Source organism: Bos mutus, chromosome 26 (assembly GCF_027580195.1).
Source record: "Bos mutus isolate GX-2022 chromosome 26, NWIPB_WYAK_1.1, whole genome shotgun sequence".
In the NCBI taxonomy this organism is placed as follows: Eukaryota; Metazoa; Chordata; class Mammalia; order Artiodactyla; family Bovidae; genus Bos; species Bos mutus.
Window position 1 is genome coordinate 37,358,159 of NC_091642.1, and position 16,878 is coordinate 37,375,036.

General features: G+C 42.1%; 1 protein-coding gene across 4 annotated transcripts in view; it reads left to right on the plus strand.

Moving 5' to 3' along the window:
• Positions 1-475: 475 nt before the first annotated feature.
• Positions 476-16,878, plus strand: part of IDE (insulin degrading enzyme) — a 93,759-nt gene continuing 77,356 nt past the window's right edge. The window contains exon 1 of one of the 4 annotated variants that reach the window (XM_070363974.1): positions 476-650. In XM_070363974.1, the coding sequence (XP_070220075.1) occupies positions 553-650 (98 nt within the window). In that variant the 5' untranslated portion in view covers positions 476-552. Of the gene's footprint in view, positions 651-771; positions 885-16,878 lie in introns of those variants that run through there. The other 3 variants (XM_070363973.1, XM_070363971.1, XM_070363972.1) reach the window with 3 other exon arrangements.

Consider the following 16,878-nt stretch of genomic DNA (forward strand, 5'->3'; position numbering starts at 1 on the left):
CCGGCCTCTCTCGGGGACTCCCGCGTTTAATTTCTCCCCAGTCCCCTACCCCACCGTCCACGTCCCCATCGCGCTCTAGAGGGAGCCCGAGGGCCGCGCGCCAGTCGCCGATTCATTTTGTGGGAGGTCGCCTCGCCGGCGGACCTTGTACCAACACCTGCACCGCCGGGACTGACAGCCAATGGGGGCGCCTTCGCAAACATGGCCCCTTGTGCCCTCACAGTATTCGTGCGTCCCCTGCCCCCGGCTAACACAGACCAGATACACAGCCGCCCTCACGCGTGAATCCGGCGTGACCCAGGAGGGTCCCTCCTCGCCCGGGGAGGCCTGGTGGCCCGGCTCCCGCAGCTCCCCGGCTACATTCCGGTCAGCCGGTGTCTTGGCCGCCCGCCGTTCCACGCCTTATCGGGCTCCAGAGAAAACCCGGAGAGGCGGCCGCTCCGAGGCTCTCGGGAGGCGGCGCGGCGCGGCAGGCTGAGCATGCGCAGTGAGCGAGGCCGGCTCGGCGCAAGAAGGAAGCGTTCGCTGTGATCCCGGCGGCTTCGCTGGGGTATGCGGTACCGGCTAGCGTGGCTGCTGCACCCCGCGCTGCCCAGCACCTTCCGCTCGGTCCTCGGCGCCCGCCTGCCGCCCTCGGAGCGCCTCTGTGGGTAAGCCGAGCGGAGCGCCCGGGCCCTCGGGGCCCGCAGGTCACGGTGGTTTGGAGCTCGGGTTGCAAAGTGGTGATTCAGCACTTAAAGCCGCTGCTGCCGCCTCCCTTCACGCCGCGGGTCCCGGCGGCCTGGGGCCCGGGCGGCAGCGCAGAGGCCGCCCGGGGCCCGGAAGGGCGGCTCGCGGGGCGGCGCGAGGAGCCTTGCCCGGGAGAGAAGGGCGTCCCTCAGGCGGTGAGGACGGACGGAGGCTGTGACCCGGGTCACCCCGCGTGTGTCACAAGTGCGGGGGGCGCGGGGCACGGGCGCGGACAGTCACCTCGGCCCGCTCCCGGGAGCCGCACCGGGCCGGGCCACTCTCGGGGGAAGTCTGCCTGTGAGGGGACAGGAACCCCAGGCGGACTGTTCCTGGCCATGGGGTAAAGGATCCGAGTCCGGAGACACCGCTTCTCACCTTCCTCTCAGCGCCGCTTTTTCCTGTGCGGACTGAGTTTCCACTCCCGTTTGGAAATGCCAGCCCTGGCAAGTGTAAAAGTTTGCCTGCCTCCGCCTTAGCGAGCAGCCGAGTGTTGGCTTTCCTGTGGGGGGACTGTGGGACCCGAGAGACACCCTGGAAGCCTTTACAGTGGCTCCCCCGCTTTACACCTGAGACCACCGAGGCCCAGAGAGATTGTGTGATTTCCCCACAGATGCAGAGCATGTGGCAAAAACGAGGACTGGGACGCAGGTTTCTGCCATCCGGTGGCGTGCTCTCTCCACATGACTGTTCTGTGTATACTAGAAATTTTCAGCGTTGTAGCGAACGCTGAATAATACCCTTTACTGTGACTAAAGGGGAATTGCCAAAGATGGGCATTATTGTCTTGCTCTATTTAGATACACTATTTGAACTCCTCCTCTGGTTTAAAAAATACCCTGAATCTACTAAGTGCAGGGCACATTGATGATCCTCTGTGTAATGAACGTGGCCTGCCTTCAAAGTGGTTGGAAAGGATTGAGATGCCACGAGAGTATAGCCAGTAAAAAGGGGTGTACTTGAGAGGGTCAGAAGACTGGGCAGTGTGTTTGAGGAGCACGGTTGCGGGGCAAAGATGGGGCGGTCTGGGCTGGCCTTTGAAGGAAAGGTGCGTGGGGATGGGTGTAATCTTTCCTGGGCGTGCAGGTTTGTCTGTGTTGGGAGCGCAATGAGCAGATTAGTCAGAGCCTTAAAGAATTTCCTTCGGGGAATTAGGAGGAAACAAGTACTGTGCTATAAAAGTAGAATGATGTTAGCCTGGCCTTTGGATTTGAGTTGGGCTCTTTCTAGCGAATAAAAGGTAGGGAGCCCTTAAGAGTTTTTGAGGTGGGAAGGGATTTTCATGAAGACTGCTAGTTTAGGATTTAATTTGGTGGCTGTGTGCAGGATCGTAAGGGAGTTGAAACTGGTTGGGACTTAGTCTTTACTGCCTGAACTAGGAGAGCTATAATGGTTCTAAAGGAGGCCAAATGCAAATGAAGAATCTGTGGAACTTTTCCCTCTTCTGTTTCCCACTACACCACAGATTCCAGTAGAACAAACAGAAAGATCCCTGAGTTGAGAGAGGGAAGTGGGGGTGCTGAACATAGGCAGGGTACCTCCCTGGGCCTCCTATGTGTAAGAACACTTCTTAAAATTATTGCTAATAGGTTCTACAGAATTTGTGATTTTTAAAGAAAGCATCAATTTTAAGTTTACACAACTACAAAGTTTGTAAGTTCTACTTATAATTCGATTTTCTTTGTTTTTTCTCCTCCTGTTCTTCACTTTCACTGATGAAGCCCAGGGCATGGGTTGAAGAACCAGAACTTCAAAATGAAGTGGTTTTTCAGAGAGGGAAATTGGAGATTCAAAGCACAATAATTGAGATCATCCATCTAGAAAGCTCTTCACTAAAAATTACTGGCTGAGGCTAGTAAGGAAAATGCAGGTCCAATCAAAGGGGTCATGGTGTAGTTTTAGGAAGGAACATACTAGCATCTGAAGTTATCATATATTTAAATCTTAAGGAAGGTAATCAATCCTACTTTGCATAATAATGTGTTAAAAGATATGGTTATGTAGCTGTTTTCTGGAAGAACTGGGATTTAACCCATGTCTGTATGGTGCCAGAGCATGAGCTCTGAACTGTTATTTTATTCTGCCTCTGAACTGTAGTATTGGAGAAGACTCTTGAGAGTCCCTTGGACAGCAGGCAGATCAAACCAGTCAATCCTAAAGGAAATCAACCCTGAATATTCCTTGGAAGGATTGATGCTGAAGCTGAAGCTCCAATACTTTGGCCACCTGATGCGAAGAACTGACTCATTGGAAAAGACCCTGATGCTGGGAAAGATTGAAGGCAGGTGGAGAAGGGGGCGACAGAGGAGGAGATGGTTGGATGGCAGCATTGACTTAATGGACATGAGTTTGACCAAACTCCAGGAGATAGTGAAGGACAGGGAAGCCTGGTGTGCTGCAGTCCTTGTGGTCTCAGAGTCGGACACTACTTAGCGACTGAACAACAGTTGCCAATGTTTGGCCATTTCTTTTCTGTTCTAACCTCTTTAGAAAGAGGTGGTCTTAAGGCATTTGTATAAGATCAATTCATTTAGAAAGCAGCCTCATTGTTCCTTTTGTAGCCATATTGGATAAGTTGGGACTCTGCCAAATCATCTTAACCTGGGAGAACCTGCAGGTCTTAGCCCAGTCACTGGCAACCTCTTGAAACACCTGGGCATCAATCATCTCACTTTACCTGTAGCTCTATTTGCATTTCTTTGTTCTACAGGCTTAAGAAACAGACTTTTAAACCACTTTCAACCAAAACAATGGCTTTTTAACAGTTTAAAAGGACAGGATGCCCTTGAATATCTTTAGCCACACTCTTAAAAAGTTACATTCTACTGTCTGCCTTAAAGGTTAGAGTTGGGGACGGTCTCATTAGGTAGTAATGTGGGGAGCAGAAACTCAGTATATGTTTCCTTGAGAATTGGCATCCTTTCCATTTTTTGTTTGGTATTTTAGTCTCCTAAACCAGGTACCACAGGCTCAGCCTACCTTTCAGCCAGGATGATAAGGCTAAAGCACTCTCCTTCCATAACGTTAGCTCCTTTAAGGTATGCTGGGTTCTGGAGGTTTGGGTAGGGTATTCCTAATTAGCTTGTTTTTGCCCTCACTCTTTTCTGTCTGTTCATTCAGCCTTACTTAAGTATCAATATTCTGTAGTGATCATTCATTGTGCTCAGTGCTGTGGGGATCAGGGACAGCTGATAAATTCTGTCCTCAAGGAGCGTTCGGTCAAATTGGATTGAGTAGTTTCACTCCTTCACCTCTGACATTTTACAGAACATCTCTACTTTTGTATTCTGTTCCTTCTTTCAGTTTATTTTGAAAAGCAACTCAGTATTACTATAACAGTATTCTTTTAAAATGGTGCTTGTAAAATTCTTGTAGAGTTAAAAGCTATAACAGCTTTTATTCCTCCCAAAGAACTATGTATTAAATATTTTCTCTTTGCCTATTAAGAATATGTTACTTAAAAAGAAGTGTGACTCAACAAGCTGTTCCCTGAGGGGAAGCTATCACACTGCCTGACTTTTATTCCATGAATGAATCAGTGGTCGTCCTTCAAAACTGGTTTTCTCTATTCATTTTCCTGGTTTTGCATATGTTGGTGTCATCATTTCCCTAGTTTAGCTTGAAAATTGGAGTAATCTTTGAATCTCTTTCCCCTTCACTGCCTGTTCCCAAGATCAGACTCTCAAATCTTTCATCCTAAAGTATCTTGGAGTAAACTTTATTATCCATCAGAATCGTAGTTCAGGCCATACTAAATCTTCTGTGACGTCTCACAGCTACAGGTTTTATAACTGACTTTTTTCCCAGCCTCCTGTCTATTAGTTGATCCTTATCATCATATTAGTCCTACTAATATACCACTTTTCCCATGCTATTGACTTGTTTAGACACCACCAGTGGTTCTGCCCTATTTCAAGATGAAGTCCAAACTTCTTTTTTTTGCTTTAAATCCAAACTTCCTGACCCAGCATTCAGGCATCTCATAAGCTGGCTTTAGCCCAGCTTTTCCACCTAACTTCACTCGTCTCCAGTCAGACTCACTAATTCACTGATTCTTGGACGTGACATGTTCATAACTATTCTAGAATGCCCTTCCCTCTTTTCTTTATATGACTAAATCTCTCCTCCTTTTTAGACACTATAGAGGTCACATAGTTATCTTTCCTTTTTCTGAACTTAATGATTTTAAGATGTTTTGAAATATTCATTTGACATTTAACCATATACTGCCTCATTTATATACTCTTTTAATTATTTAATATTATACATGTCAGAGTATATAGGATGAAAAAGAACAACAAAATGAATACCTGTGTACTCACCATCCAGTTAAGGAGATTTCAGTAACTTTGAAGCCCTCTGTGCTCACCTCCCATGAAGGGATGATGTTGTCCTATATTTGGATAATCATTCCTTGATTTTTCTTTATTGTTTTAGTAATTTTAATATATCCCTAAACAGTGCATTGTTTCGTTTTGTCTGCTTTTGACCTTTATGGAAAATTTTCTTCTCTGAGTTACTTCTTTTCATTTAACCTTGTTTCTGAGATTTACGTGTTCAGTGTTGAAAGACAATCTTATGTGAATATGTCACTAATTATTTTTCTATTCTGTTGTTGATGGAGGTTTGGGTTGTTTCTTTTTTTTACATTTCCTATCACAATATGTGGTAGGCTTAACCCAGTGCCTAGTCCTCTCTACCTACATTCACTAGGATGCTCATCCGGTCACACGTACATGCTTTATTCCCATTTGTGGCCGCTAACCACATGTGCTTATTTAAATGTAGATTAACTAAAATTAACAATTCTGTTCCTTAATCACCCTGTCCACATTTCAAGTCATAAATGTCTTGTGGGTGTCATATGGAGCAGTGCAGATACGGAACATACCCATCATCACAGAAGTTTGATGAAACTGGCCTGATGTGTATTTGGACAATTGTCAAATATATATCTCTAGCCAGAACCTCTGCCCTGAATTTCAGATTGAGGTAATAAATTTCCCGCCTGACATTTTCCTTTGGATGTCTGATATACATCCTAAACTGATCATACCCCAAACCTGTCTCCACATCTTCTACCTCAAAACCTGCTCCTGCCACAGTCCCCTCCCTTATCTCAGTTAAAGACATCTCTGCTCTTCCACTCGCTTAGGACCAGCAACTTGGAATCATCCTTAACTACTTCTTTGTTCCCATGTCCCTCATCCAGTCAGCCTGTATATCCATATTCAGACTCTTCTCACTGCCTGCAGCCTTTTACCCAAATTACTATAATAGCCTCTTAACTAGTTTCCTTGCTTCTGCACTTGCCATTCTACATGTAGCCTGCTCTTGTCACCACTGGCAGCATGATCTTTCTGCTAAGTCATATATCTTTGCTAGGGAAAATAGGAAAGTGTGTAGTTGATCCCCATTTTGTTCAGATTTAAAATCCTTTTAATGGTCAAGAAAGTCCTGTGGGGTCTGGTCTTTCGATACCTCTCTGATCTTTTTCCCAAAATGCTGTCACCTCATCCAGTCACACCAGCCTCCTTGCTTCACTCCATCTTGCTCAGATTATTTGCACTGTTGTCCTGCCCAGAATGCTCGTGTACCAGTGAGATGACAGTGGGCTTCACAGAGAAAAAGGTATTTGAGCAAATGTCTTGGAAGGAAATGTAAAATTTGGATGAACAGAGAAGGGAAAGAGAGAGAATATTTTAGATAGAAGGAATGGTATTAGCAGAGGCTCAGAAGTATATTGTCCATTTCACAGTATAATCAAGGGACGATGAGATTTTATCCTAAAGGAAATAGAGAGCTTCAGATCCTTTTGAATAGTAGAGTGACATATGTAAGCTGTGTTTTTGGATGATTAATCTGGCTGTTTTGGGAAGCACAGTTGAAATGCAGGCAGAGATCGACAAAGGATAAAGAAGTAGTGCAAATAACAAGGAAAGGAGAGTGTCTGCAGAAGATACATGTGAAAGAAGATGCAGCAACTTTGATTGGGTATGGGAGGAGATGGAGAAATCAAAGAGGCCTAAGAACTTAGGCCTGAGTAACTTTGAAATTAGCTAGGAGGGAGTACCATACATGCTAAGTCACTTCAGTTGTGTCCAGCTCTTTGCGACTCCAACTGTAGCCCGCCAGGCTCCTCTGCTCATGGAATTCTCCAGGCAAGAATACTGGAGTGGATTGCTACACCCTCCTCCAAGGGATCTTCCCGTCCCAGGGATCGAACCCGTGTCTGTTATGTCTCCTGCACTGGCAGCAGGTTCTTTACCACTAGCACCACCTGAGTGGGGCTTCCCAGGTGGCTCAGCGGTAAAGAATCTGCCTGCCAACTAGAAGATGCAGGTTTGATCGTTGTGTCAGGAAGATCCCCTGGAAAAGGAAATGACAACCCACTCCAGTATTCTTGCCTAGAGAATCCCATGGACGGAGGAACCTGATGGGCTACAGTCCATGGGGTCCCAAAGAGTCGGACGTGACTTAGCAACTAAACAACCATTTATTTGTTGGATGAATTTGACAGGGACCTGGGCTTCTGGAAATAGGAAGCCCTAGTGATAAATGTTGGAGAAGGCAATGGCACCCTACTCCAGTACTCTTGCCTGGAAAATCCCATGGGCAGAGGAGCCTGGTAGGCTGCAGTCCATGGGGTCGCTAAGAGTCAGACACGACTGAGCAACTTCACTTTCACTTTTCACTTTCACGCATTGAGAAGGAAATGGCAACCCACTCCAGTGTTCTTGCCTGGAGAATCCCAGGGACAGGGGAGCCTGGTAGGCTGCCGTCTATGGGGTCGCACAGAGTTGGACACGACTGAAGTGACTTAGCAGCAGCAGCAGCAGTGCTGTCTCCTGTCCTATATCTTTTGAAGCCAACTTTGTCCCTTTGAGTAACTCAGACCAGGAAGAAATCTTGGAAATACACTACAGCCTCTAATTTCTTAATAATAAGAAACACACACACACACAAATACTAGTTACTGGCTACACTGACATTTAGAGTACAGAAATGGCGAATTGTAAGCAAAAGCTGAATTACATTTATCACTGCTGCTGCTGCTGCTGCTAAGTCTCTTCAGTCGTGTCTGACTCTGTGTGACCCCATAGATGGCAGCCCACCAGGCTCCCCTGTCCCTGGGATTCTCCAGGCAAGAACACTGGAGTGGGTTGCCATTTCCTTCTCCAATGCGTGAAAGTGAAGTTGCTCAGTTGTGTCCGACTCTTCTCGACCCCATGGACTGCAGCCTACCTGGCTCCTCTGTCCATGGGATTTTCCAGGCAGGAGTACTGGAGTGGGGTGCCATTGCCTTCTCCATGAGACAGCACAGTGTGGTGGAAAAGAGCTCTACCTACAAAGGCTTAATTCAACTGGATTCTAGTCTCGGTTTGCCATGAGCTTGGCTGTGTGATTGTGGGTTGGACCTGATCATCTTTAAAGTTCCTGCTAACTCCATGAATCTGAGACCTCATGTTGATAAAAGCTCTAATCTCTGTTAGAACCTCAGAAGGAATTTTGCCTTGCTCTCTAGCCGTGCCTTGGAGAAGGCAATGGCAACCCACTCCAGTGTTCTTGCCTGGAGAATCCTAGGGATGGAGGAGCCTGGTGGGCTGCCGTCTATGGGGTCGCACAGAGTCGGAAACGACTGAAGCGACTTAGCAGCAGCAGCAGCTAGCTGTGCCTTGGATCTGAGAATAAGCAGGTTCTCATAATCATTTGAAATCATGATGCTGGTATAATTGAATTGCTGGCAGTAGAGATTGTATTGTTTTATGAAGTGATATATAATAAATAATATTCCTTTGACAACTCATATGTATCAGCATTTGTAATCAATTGGTGCTCTTAATTGTTTTAAAAGTATCTCTAGTTTCCTTTGTAGTATAACAGTAAAGTCTCAAGATCAGTTTATGAGGAAGGTAATAATGCCTTTTTTTGTATGTAATTTATTTTTAAAATTTTTATTGAAGTGTAGTTGCTTTACAGATAATACTTCTTATTTTGGAGATTTCTGTCACAGAAATCCGAGTTCACTTGCAATAGTAACTGGATAAAAAATGTCCAGCAATTCAGTGGCCAGCATAATGGGCCCTGCAACTCATTTTTTTTTTTCTGTCTACAAAAGAAAATGACTTGTGGGGCAAGCCTAGCGTATAACTGACTTTCTTAAGGAATGAGCTTCTGGATTCAGTACTTGAACTGTTGATTTCTTTTTCTTTTTGAGGAGCACATGACATACTACATGCATGTTAAACATCAAACATCCTGGCTTTTAAGGACAAACATAACGAATCTATTTAATACATAGCTAGTTTAAAAAATTTTATATTTATCGAAGTAATACAGGCAGTTTTTAAGAGTTCGATAGTACTAAAACATTTACAGCAAAAATTAGCAGTTCCCTTCTCTTACCCTGGCCCTTAATTTCTGCTCCCCATAGGCAACCACATTCAACTCTTTAAGCTTTTTATTTTGAAATTTTTTTTTTTCAAATTTATTTTAATATTTTCAAATAATGCTAATACTGTTATTCTTTGATTTCTTAATTTTAGAAATTATATATTGATTTGTTTTACAATAGATGGAGATTTAATTTTTTTTTTTGGCCTCACCCTGAAGCTTGTAGGATCTTAGTTCCCCAACCAGAGATTGAACTTGGGCCCTTGTCAGTGAAAGCGCAGAGTCCTAACCACTGGACTGCCAGGGAATTCCCTAGATCAAGATTTAACTCTCTTCCCTTATCCATCCTTCTGACAAGCTATATCACAAATTTTGGATATAGTAGCCTTCTGTATTTACATTATTATGACTTTGCAAATATTATTCACTACCAGGCTAAATAGTGTTAAATTCTTCTTCTTGTTCATATTTTTTGTCTTTACCTTTTGTCATTTTTTGTTTACCTATAATATTCCTGCTTCCCAGTTGCTCCCACAGCCACTTAGTACAATTTCCTACATGACCAAACTTATTAAATGATCTATTGATTCCATGTTTTTCCTTTGGAGGCTTTCCTTCCAGACACTTTCCCTTCAGTGGCAGTCTGGACTAGTTTTGCTCCAGGCCTTTAGCAAAGTGGTTGCCTGGAATTTACCTTTGTTTCTCTCCTGTACGGTATCTGTTTCCTGAATCTCATAATTTGTTCTATCTTGGTTTGCTCCTTCATTCAAAAGATACCTGGAGTATTTGAAACATGTATTCTAGTAACTACTTGAGAAAGAGAGCATGTACAAGATAACATTTTAAAAGATCTAATGATTTCCTAAACTGAAAAGCATTGATCTGAGTTTTAGTATGAATCTACATATCTGTAGAATAAATCTACAGAGATGAGAGAGAGGATGTGAATGGCTTTCACTCTTCCATCTGGCTCTAGAGTTGTAGAATTCTGAATACTTGAGAATTAAATGATTTTACAGATTATTTAGCAAATGATTAAAGCAAAAAATTTTTGAAGCGACCCTTTGTGGAACTTTGACAAGAAAAGACGTGAAAGTTCTTTTTTGCTCTGTTCTTTCAATTGTTCTTTGCAGACTCCCACTATATTTATTTTTTTTCAGCTTTTTGAGATATAATTAACATACAGAATGGTATAAGTCTTAGGTATACAGCATAATGATTTGACTTACATATATCTTTAAATGATTACTACAGTAAGTTTACTGAACATCCATCATTTCATATAAATACAAAATTAAAGAAATAGGAAAGAATATTTTTCCTTGTGATGTGAATGCTTAGGGTTTACTCTTAAAACTTTCACATATAGCATTCAGTTAAGTTCAGTCGCTCAGTTGTGTCCGACTCTTTGCAACCCCATGAACCGCAGCTTGCCAGGCCTCCCTGTCCATCACCAACTCCCGGAGTCTGCCGAAACCCATGTCCATTGTGTTGGTGATGCCATCCAACCATCTCATCCTCTGTTGTCCCCTTCTCCTCCTGCCCTCAATCTTTCCCAGCATCAGGGTCTTTTCCAATGAGTCAGCTCTCAACATCAGGTGGCCCAAGTATTGGAGTTTCATCTTCAACATCAGTCCCTCCAATGAACACCCAGGCCTGATCTCCTTTAGGATGGACTGGTTGGATCTCCTTGCAATCCAAGGGACTCTCAAGAGTCTTCTCCAACACCACAGTTCAAAAGCATCAATTCTTTGGTGCTCAGGTTTCTTTATAGTCCAACTCTCACATCCATACATGACTACTGGAAAAACTATAGCCTTGACTAGACGGACCTTTGTTGGCAAAGTAATGTCTCTGCCTTTTAATATGCTGTCTAGGTTGGTCATAACTTTCCTTCCATGGAGCAAGCGTCTGTTAATTTCATGGCTGCAATCACCATCCGCAGTGATTTTGGAGCCCAGAAAAATAAAGTCAGCCACTGTTTTCCCATCTATTTGCCATAAAGCGATGGGATCAGATGCCACGATCTTAGTTTTCTGAATGTTGAGCTTTAAGCCAACTTTTTCATTCTCTTCCTTCACTTTCATCAAGAGGCTCTTTAGTTCCTCTTCACTTTCTGCCATAAGGGTGGTGTCATCTGCATATCTGACGTTATTGATATTTCTCCCAGCAGTCTTGATTACAGCTTGTGCTTCCTCCAGCCCAGCGTTTCTCCTGATGTACTCTGCGTATACGTTAAATAAGCAGGATGACAATATACAGTCCTAACGTACTCCTTTTCCTATTTGGAACCAGTCTGTTGTTCCATGTCCAGTTTTCTGGAACTCTCTTGCTTTTTCGATGATCCAGCGGAAGTTGGCAATTTGATCTCTGGTTCCTCTGCCTTTTCTAAAACCAGCTTGAGCATCTGGAAGTTCACGGTTCACATATTGCTGAAGCGTGGCTTGGAGAATTTTGAGCATTACCTTATTAGCGTGTGAGATGAGTGCAATTGTGCGGTAGTTTGAGGATTCTTTGGTATTACCTTTCTTTGGGATTGGAATGAAAACTGACCTTTTCCAGTCCTGTGGCCACTGCTGAGTTTTCCAAATTTGCTGGCATATTGAGTGCAGCACTTTCATAGCATCGTCTTTCAGGATTTGAAATAGCTGAACTGGAATTCCATCACCTCCACTAGCTTTGTTTGTAGTGATATGCTTCCTAAGGCCCACCCAACTTTACATTCCAGGATGTCCGGCTCTAGGTGAGTGTGAGTGAGTGATCACACCATCGTGATTATCTGGGTCGTGAAGATCTTTTTTGTAAAGTTGTTTTGTGTATTCTTGCCACCTCTTCTTAATATCTTCTGCTTCTGTTAGGTCCATACCATTTCTGTCCTTTATTGAGCCCATGTTTGCATGAAATGTTCCCTTGGTATCTCTAATTTTCTTTAAGAGATCTCTAGTCTTTCCCATTCTATTGTTTTCCTCTATTTCTTTGCATTGATTGCTGAGGAAGGCTTTCTTATTTCTCCTTGCTATTCTTTGAAACTCTGCATTCAAATGGGTATATCTTTCCTTTTCTCCTTTGCTTTTTGCTTCTCTTCTTTTCACAGCTGTTGGTAGGGCCTCTTCAGACAGCCATTTTGCTTTTTTGTTTCTTTTTCTTGGGGATGGTCTTGCTCCCTGTCTCCTGTACAATGTCACAAACCTCCATCCATAGTTCATCAGGCACTCTATTAGATCTAGTCCCTTAAATCTATTTCTCACTTCCACTGTATAGTCATAAGGGATTTGATTTAGGTCCTACCTGAATGTGGTTTTCCCCACTTTCTTAAATTTAAGTCTGAATTTGGCAATAAGGAGTTTATGCTCTGAGCCATAGTTCGCTCCTGGTCTTATTTTTGCTGACTGTGTAGAGCTTCTCCATCTTTGGCTGCAAAGGATATAATCAGTCTGATTTCAGTGTTGACCATCTGGTGATGTTCATGTGTAGCATAGAACAGTGTTAATTATATTTATCATGCTGTAAATTATACTCCTAGTACCCATTTATCTCATAACTGGAATGTGTACCTTTTGACTATCTTCATACAATTCCCCCTTCCCCCATCCTTCTGCCTCTAGTTACCACAAATCTGATCTCCTTATCTATAAGTTTGTTTGTTTTTGAAATGTAATTGATCTCCAACAGTGTTAGTTGCTGTTTCTCAACATTATAAATTGATATTTCTATACATTTTAAATGATCATCACAGTAAGTGTAGTTACCATCTCTCATTATACAAAGATAGTATATAATTATTGAGTATATTCCCCACACTGTACATTACATACCCATGACTCATTTATTTTACAACTGGGAATATGTGCCTCTTAAATCTCCCTCACTTATCTCTCTTTTCCCCATCGACCTGTTTGTTCTCTATATCTGTGATTCTGTTTCTGATTGTTCATTTGTTTTGTTTTTAAGATTCCACATCCAAGTGAGATCATATAGTATTTGTCTTTCTCTCTGACTTATTTTGCTTAATGTAATACTGTCTAGGTCCACCCATGTTGTTGCAAATGACATGATTTTATTCTTTTTTATATAGTTGAGTGATATTCCATTGTGTGGGATATACACACACATATACATTTATTTCTCATATCTTCTTTATTCATCTATTGATGTGTACTTAGATTACTTCATAACTTGGCTATTGTAAATTGTTTTATAATGAAATGATACATTCAATAAGGGATTACTATCCAAAATGTAGAAAGAACTCATACAACTCAACATCAAAATATACAACCTGATCAAAAAATGGGCAGAGAATCTAATAGATACTTTTCCAAAGAAGACACAAAGATGGCCAAGAGGCACATGAAAAGATGCTCATTGTCACTAATCATCAGGAATGCAAATCAGAACCACAGCAAGATATCACCTCAGATCTGTCAAGATGACTGTTATCAGAAAGACAATAAAAAATGTTAGGATGTGGAGAAAAGACCCCTCGTACACGGTTGGCGGAAATGAAATTGGTGTAGCCACTTTTAGCATCCACCAGGGGATCTTTGCAACACGTATTACTGTAGTTAATGGTAATTATTTCCCTCTTTATTTATTAATTAAAATTGTGTGAGAAATAACTTTCTCCCTCCTTTGTTCACTTATTTATTCATTTTTATCAGTACAGATTCACAGATATTTGTTCTAGTGGTTAACATTCACTGCTCCCATTATTTGTTACACAAATTGTTCTAGCTTTGGCCATTAGGAGCATCTTTGGGTTGGCTACTGTGTACTTTCAATAAGCTCCCATCTTTTTTAGAGAACTTCTTTACTTCTGGCTCCACAAGATGTTTCAGGCTCATCTTGTATTTTCTTTGCCCTAGCCCTGAGGTCAACCGCTTGTTTCCTTTTGTTGGAAAATGATGTTTAAGGATCACGATCTGGGCATTAGATGTAGTCACAGTCACTGAGGTGTTATTGCTTTTAGTGGATAGTCTAGCTACCCCCATACATAAACGTATTTATATTTCTAAAGCTGTTAGTATCCCAAGTCATGAGTTTGTGTTGATATCTCTGATTCTGATTTAGTATTACAAAGCTTATTTTAGTCTTTTCTTTTTCCTTATTTAGAATTTCTTCCTCTGACATTAAGTATACTGAATTTCATTATCTACAATTTGTTTACTTATTTGATCAGTTCTGGTATACATACAAGGTACTTTCATAATTGCTAACCCATACCTCTGTAGGAAACACTTTTGATAACTATATCATAACATTTACATACAGTTCTTTCTATTTGTATCCAATCAAAATACTATTTCCCAATTAGTTGTTAGTTTATTTCTTTCCCACCCTTTTCAGTATAATTATGTTAATTTCTTATACAGCTAGTTTCTCTCGTTAGTATTTTTATTTTATTTTATTTAGTATTACTATTTTGCACATTCACATTGATTTAATGGCTTGTTTTTATTGCAAAATATATATATTATGACTTACCATTTTAACCATTTTTAAGTGTGCAGTTCAGTGGCACTAACTGTATCACATCAGTGTAATTACTTTGTTTGCAATCATCGCAACCCTCCATCTCCAGAACTTTTTCATTTTCCCAAACTGAAACTCTATCCGACAAACTCACAATTCCCCCTTCCCTTCAGCCCCTGGTGACCATGATTCTGACTTCTGTCTCTGCCTCTAACTATATCACATGTAAGTGGAATCAGACAGTCTTTGTCTTTTTGTGACTAGTTTGCTTCACTTAACATAACGTCTTTAAGATTCATTCATGTTGAGATTGTGTAAACTGTACTCTGACAAGTCCCTCTTGATAATATCAAGAGGAAATTCTTGATATTATCACTGCCACTAAGGGTCCCTGAGACGGGGACTCTTGACTTCTCTGCTCCTCTTGAACCAGAATAATTTTGTTTTATGAATTCTGTATCTATAATATTTCAGTAGAGGAAAGCGTATTTTTTTAAAAATAGTTTAAGAATCACATTATGAATAGTATTCAAGCCTCTATTTTATTTTGTTTATTTATTTATTTTTTCAAGCCTCTATTTTAATACTTGGTGATCAGGTACTTCTAACAGGACCTAGTCAGTGAGTGAACATGTTCTAACTGTTCATTAGTTACATAAGCGTTGGTAACTGTCCTTAGGCCTTCCACCATTAGACTTAGTTTTGCCTGCTGAGGCAACACAATGTGGGTTCACTCGTTTTCCTAACAGCCTTGAATATTTGAACATTGCTTTTATGGACTGGTGATGGTATTGTGAAAGAGTCCATTCTGATACAGATCCTTTGGGGACTGGGCGAGAATGCAGATAATTATTCTTTGGCTTGCGTTGCTTTTGGGATTCTGGAGCCCCAAGACCTGGACTCTGCCATTTACCTCTGTGTGACCTGGTAATCATTATTGCCCTATTCAAGCACTTTTCCTCAGCAGCAGAATGAGGACAATAATAATATTTATCTCACAAGTTTGTGGTGAGAGTGAGATGAGAAAATGCATGTAGTGTGTATGTCTTCATCATATAGTTAAGTGTTCAGTGCACACAAACTAATGACAATAACAATGCAACCAGTGCTATGAAGAGCACAAGTGTTATGTATTTATTTTATTTTTGAATGCAACAGCAGGGCTATAATTTCAAAGTTGTAGGCAGCCACCTAGATGGGGCTTGACGGAGAAGTCTTTTTTTAAGTCTGTATCTAAATAGAATCAGTGTATTAAAAAACAGAGACATCACTTTGCACACAAAAGTCCATATTGTCAAAGCTATGGTTTTCCCAGTAGTCGTGTGTGGATGTGAGGGCTGGGCCATATAAAAGGCTGAGAACTGAAGAATTGATGCTTTCAAGTTGTGGTGCCAGAGAAGACTCTTGAGAGTCCTTTGGGCTGCAGGATCAAACCAGTCAATCCTACAGGACGTCAACCCTGAATATTCATTGAAAGGACTGATGCTGAAGCTCCAATACTTTGGCTACCTGATGTGAAGAGGCGACTCACTGGAAAAGGCCTTGATGCTGGAAAAGATTGAAGGCAAAATGAGAAGGAGCGGCAGAGGATAAGATTAGATAGCATCACTGATTCAATGGACATGAATTTGATCAGACTTAAGGAGATAGTGAAGGACAGGGGAGCCTGCCGGGCTATAGTCCATGGGGTCACAAAGGGTCAGACATGACTTAGCGACTGAGCATCAACAGCAAACCCATTCAAGTCCACAGAGTTTTATCTCTTCAAAGATTCTTTCTTTACTGAGCTGAAAAGTATTCAATACAAAGAATAAAGACGACTTAATAGTCTACTATCCAGAGATAGGACTTCCCTGGTAGCGCAGATGGTAAAGAATCCACCTGCAATGCAGGAGATGGTTCAATCCCTGGGTTTGGGAAGATGCCCTGGAGGAGGGCATGGCATCCAATCCAGTATTCTTGCCTGGAGAATCCCCATGGATAGAGGAGCCTGGCAGGCTGCAGTCCGTGGGGTCGCAGAGTCGGACACGACTGAGACTAAGCACATCCATAGATAACCTTACTGAACGTTTCTATGGGTATCATTCCAGGGATTTAGTCACAGTACATAAGCGTTCTAACTTAATGGAGTGGTTGAGAAGAGCATGGTGTTTTGATGTCTAAAGACTTGGGTTTGAATCTTGGTTTTTTTATTTAATGACTGTGTTGCTGCTACTGCTGCTGCTAAGTCGCTTCAGTCGTGTCTGAAGACGGCATAGACGGCAGCCCACCAGGCTCTCCCATCAC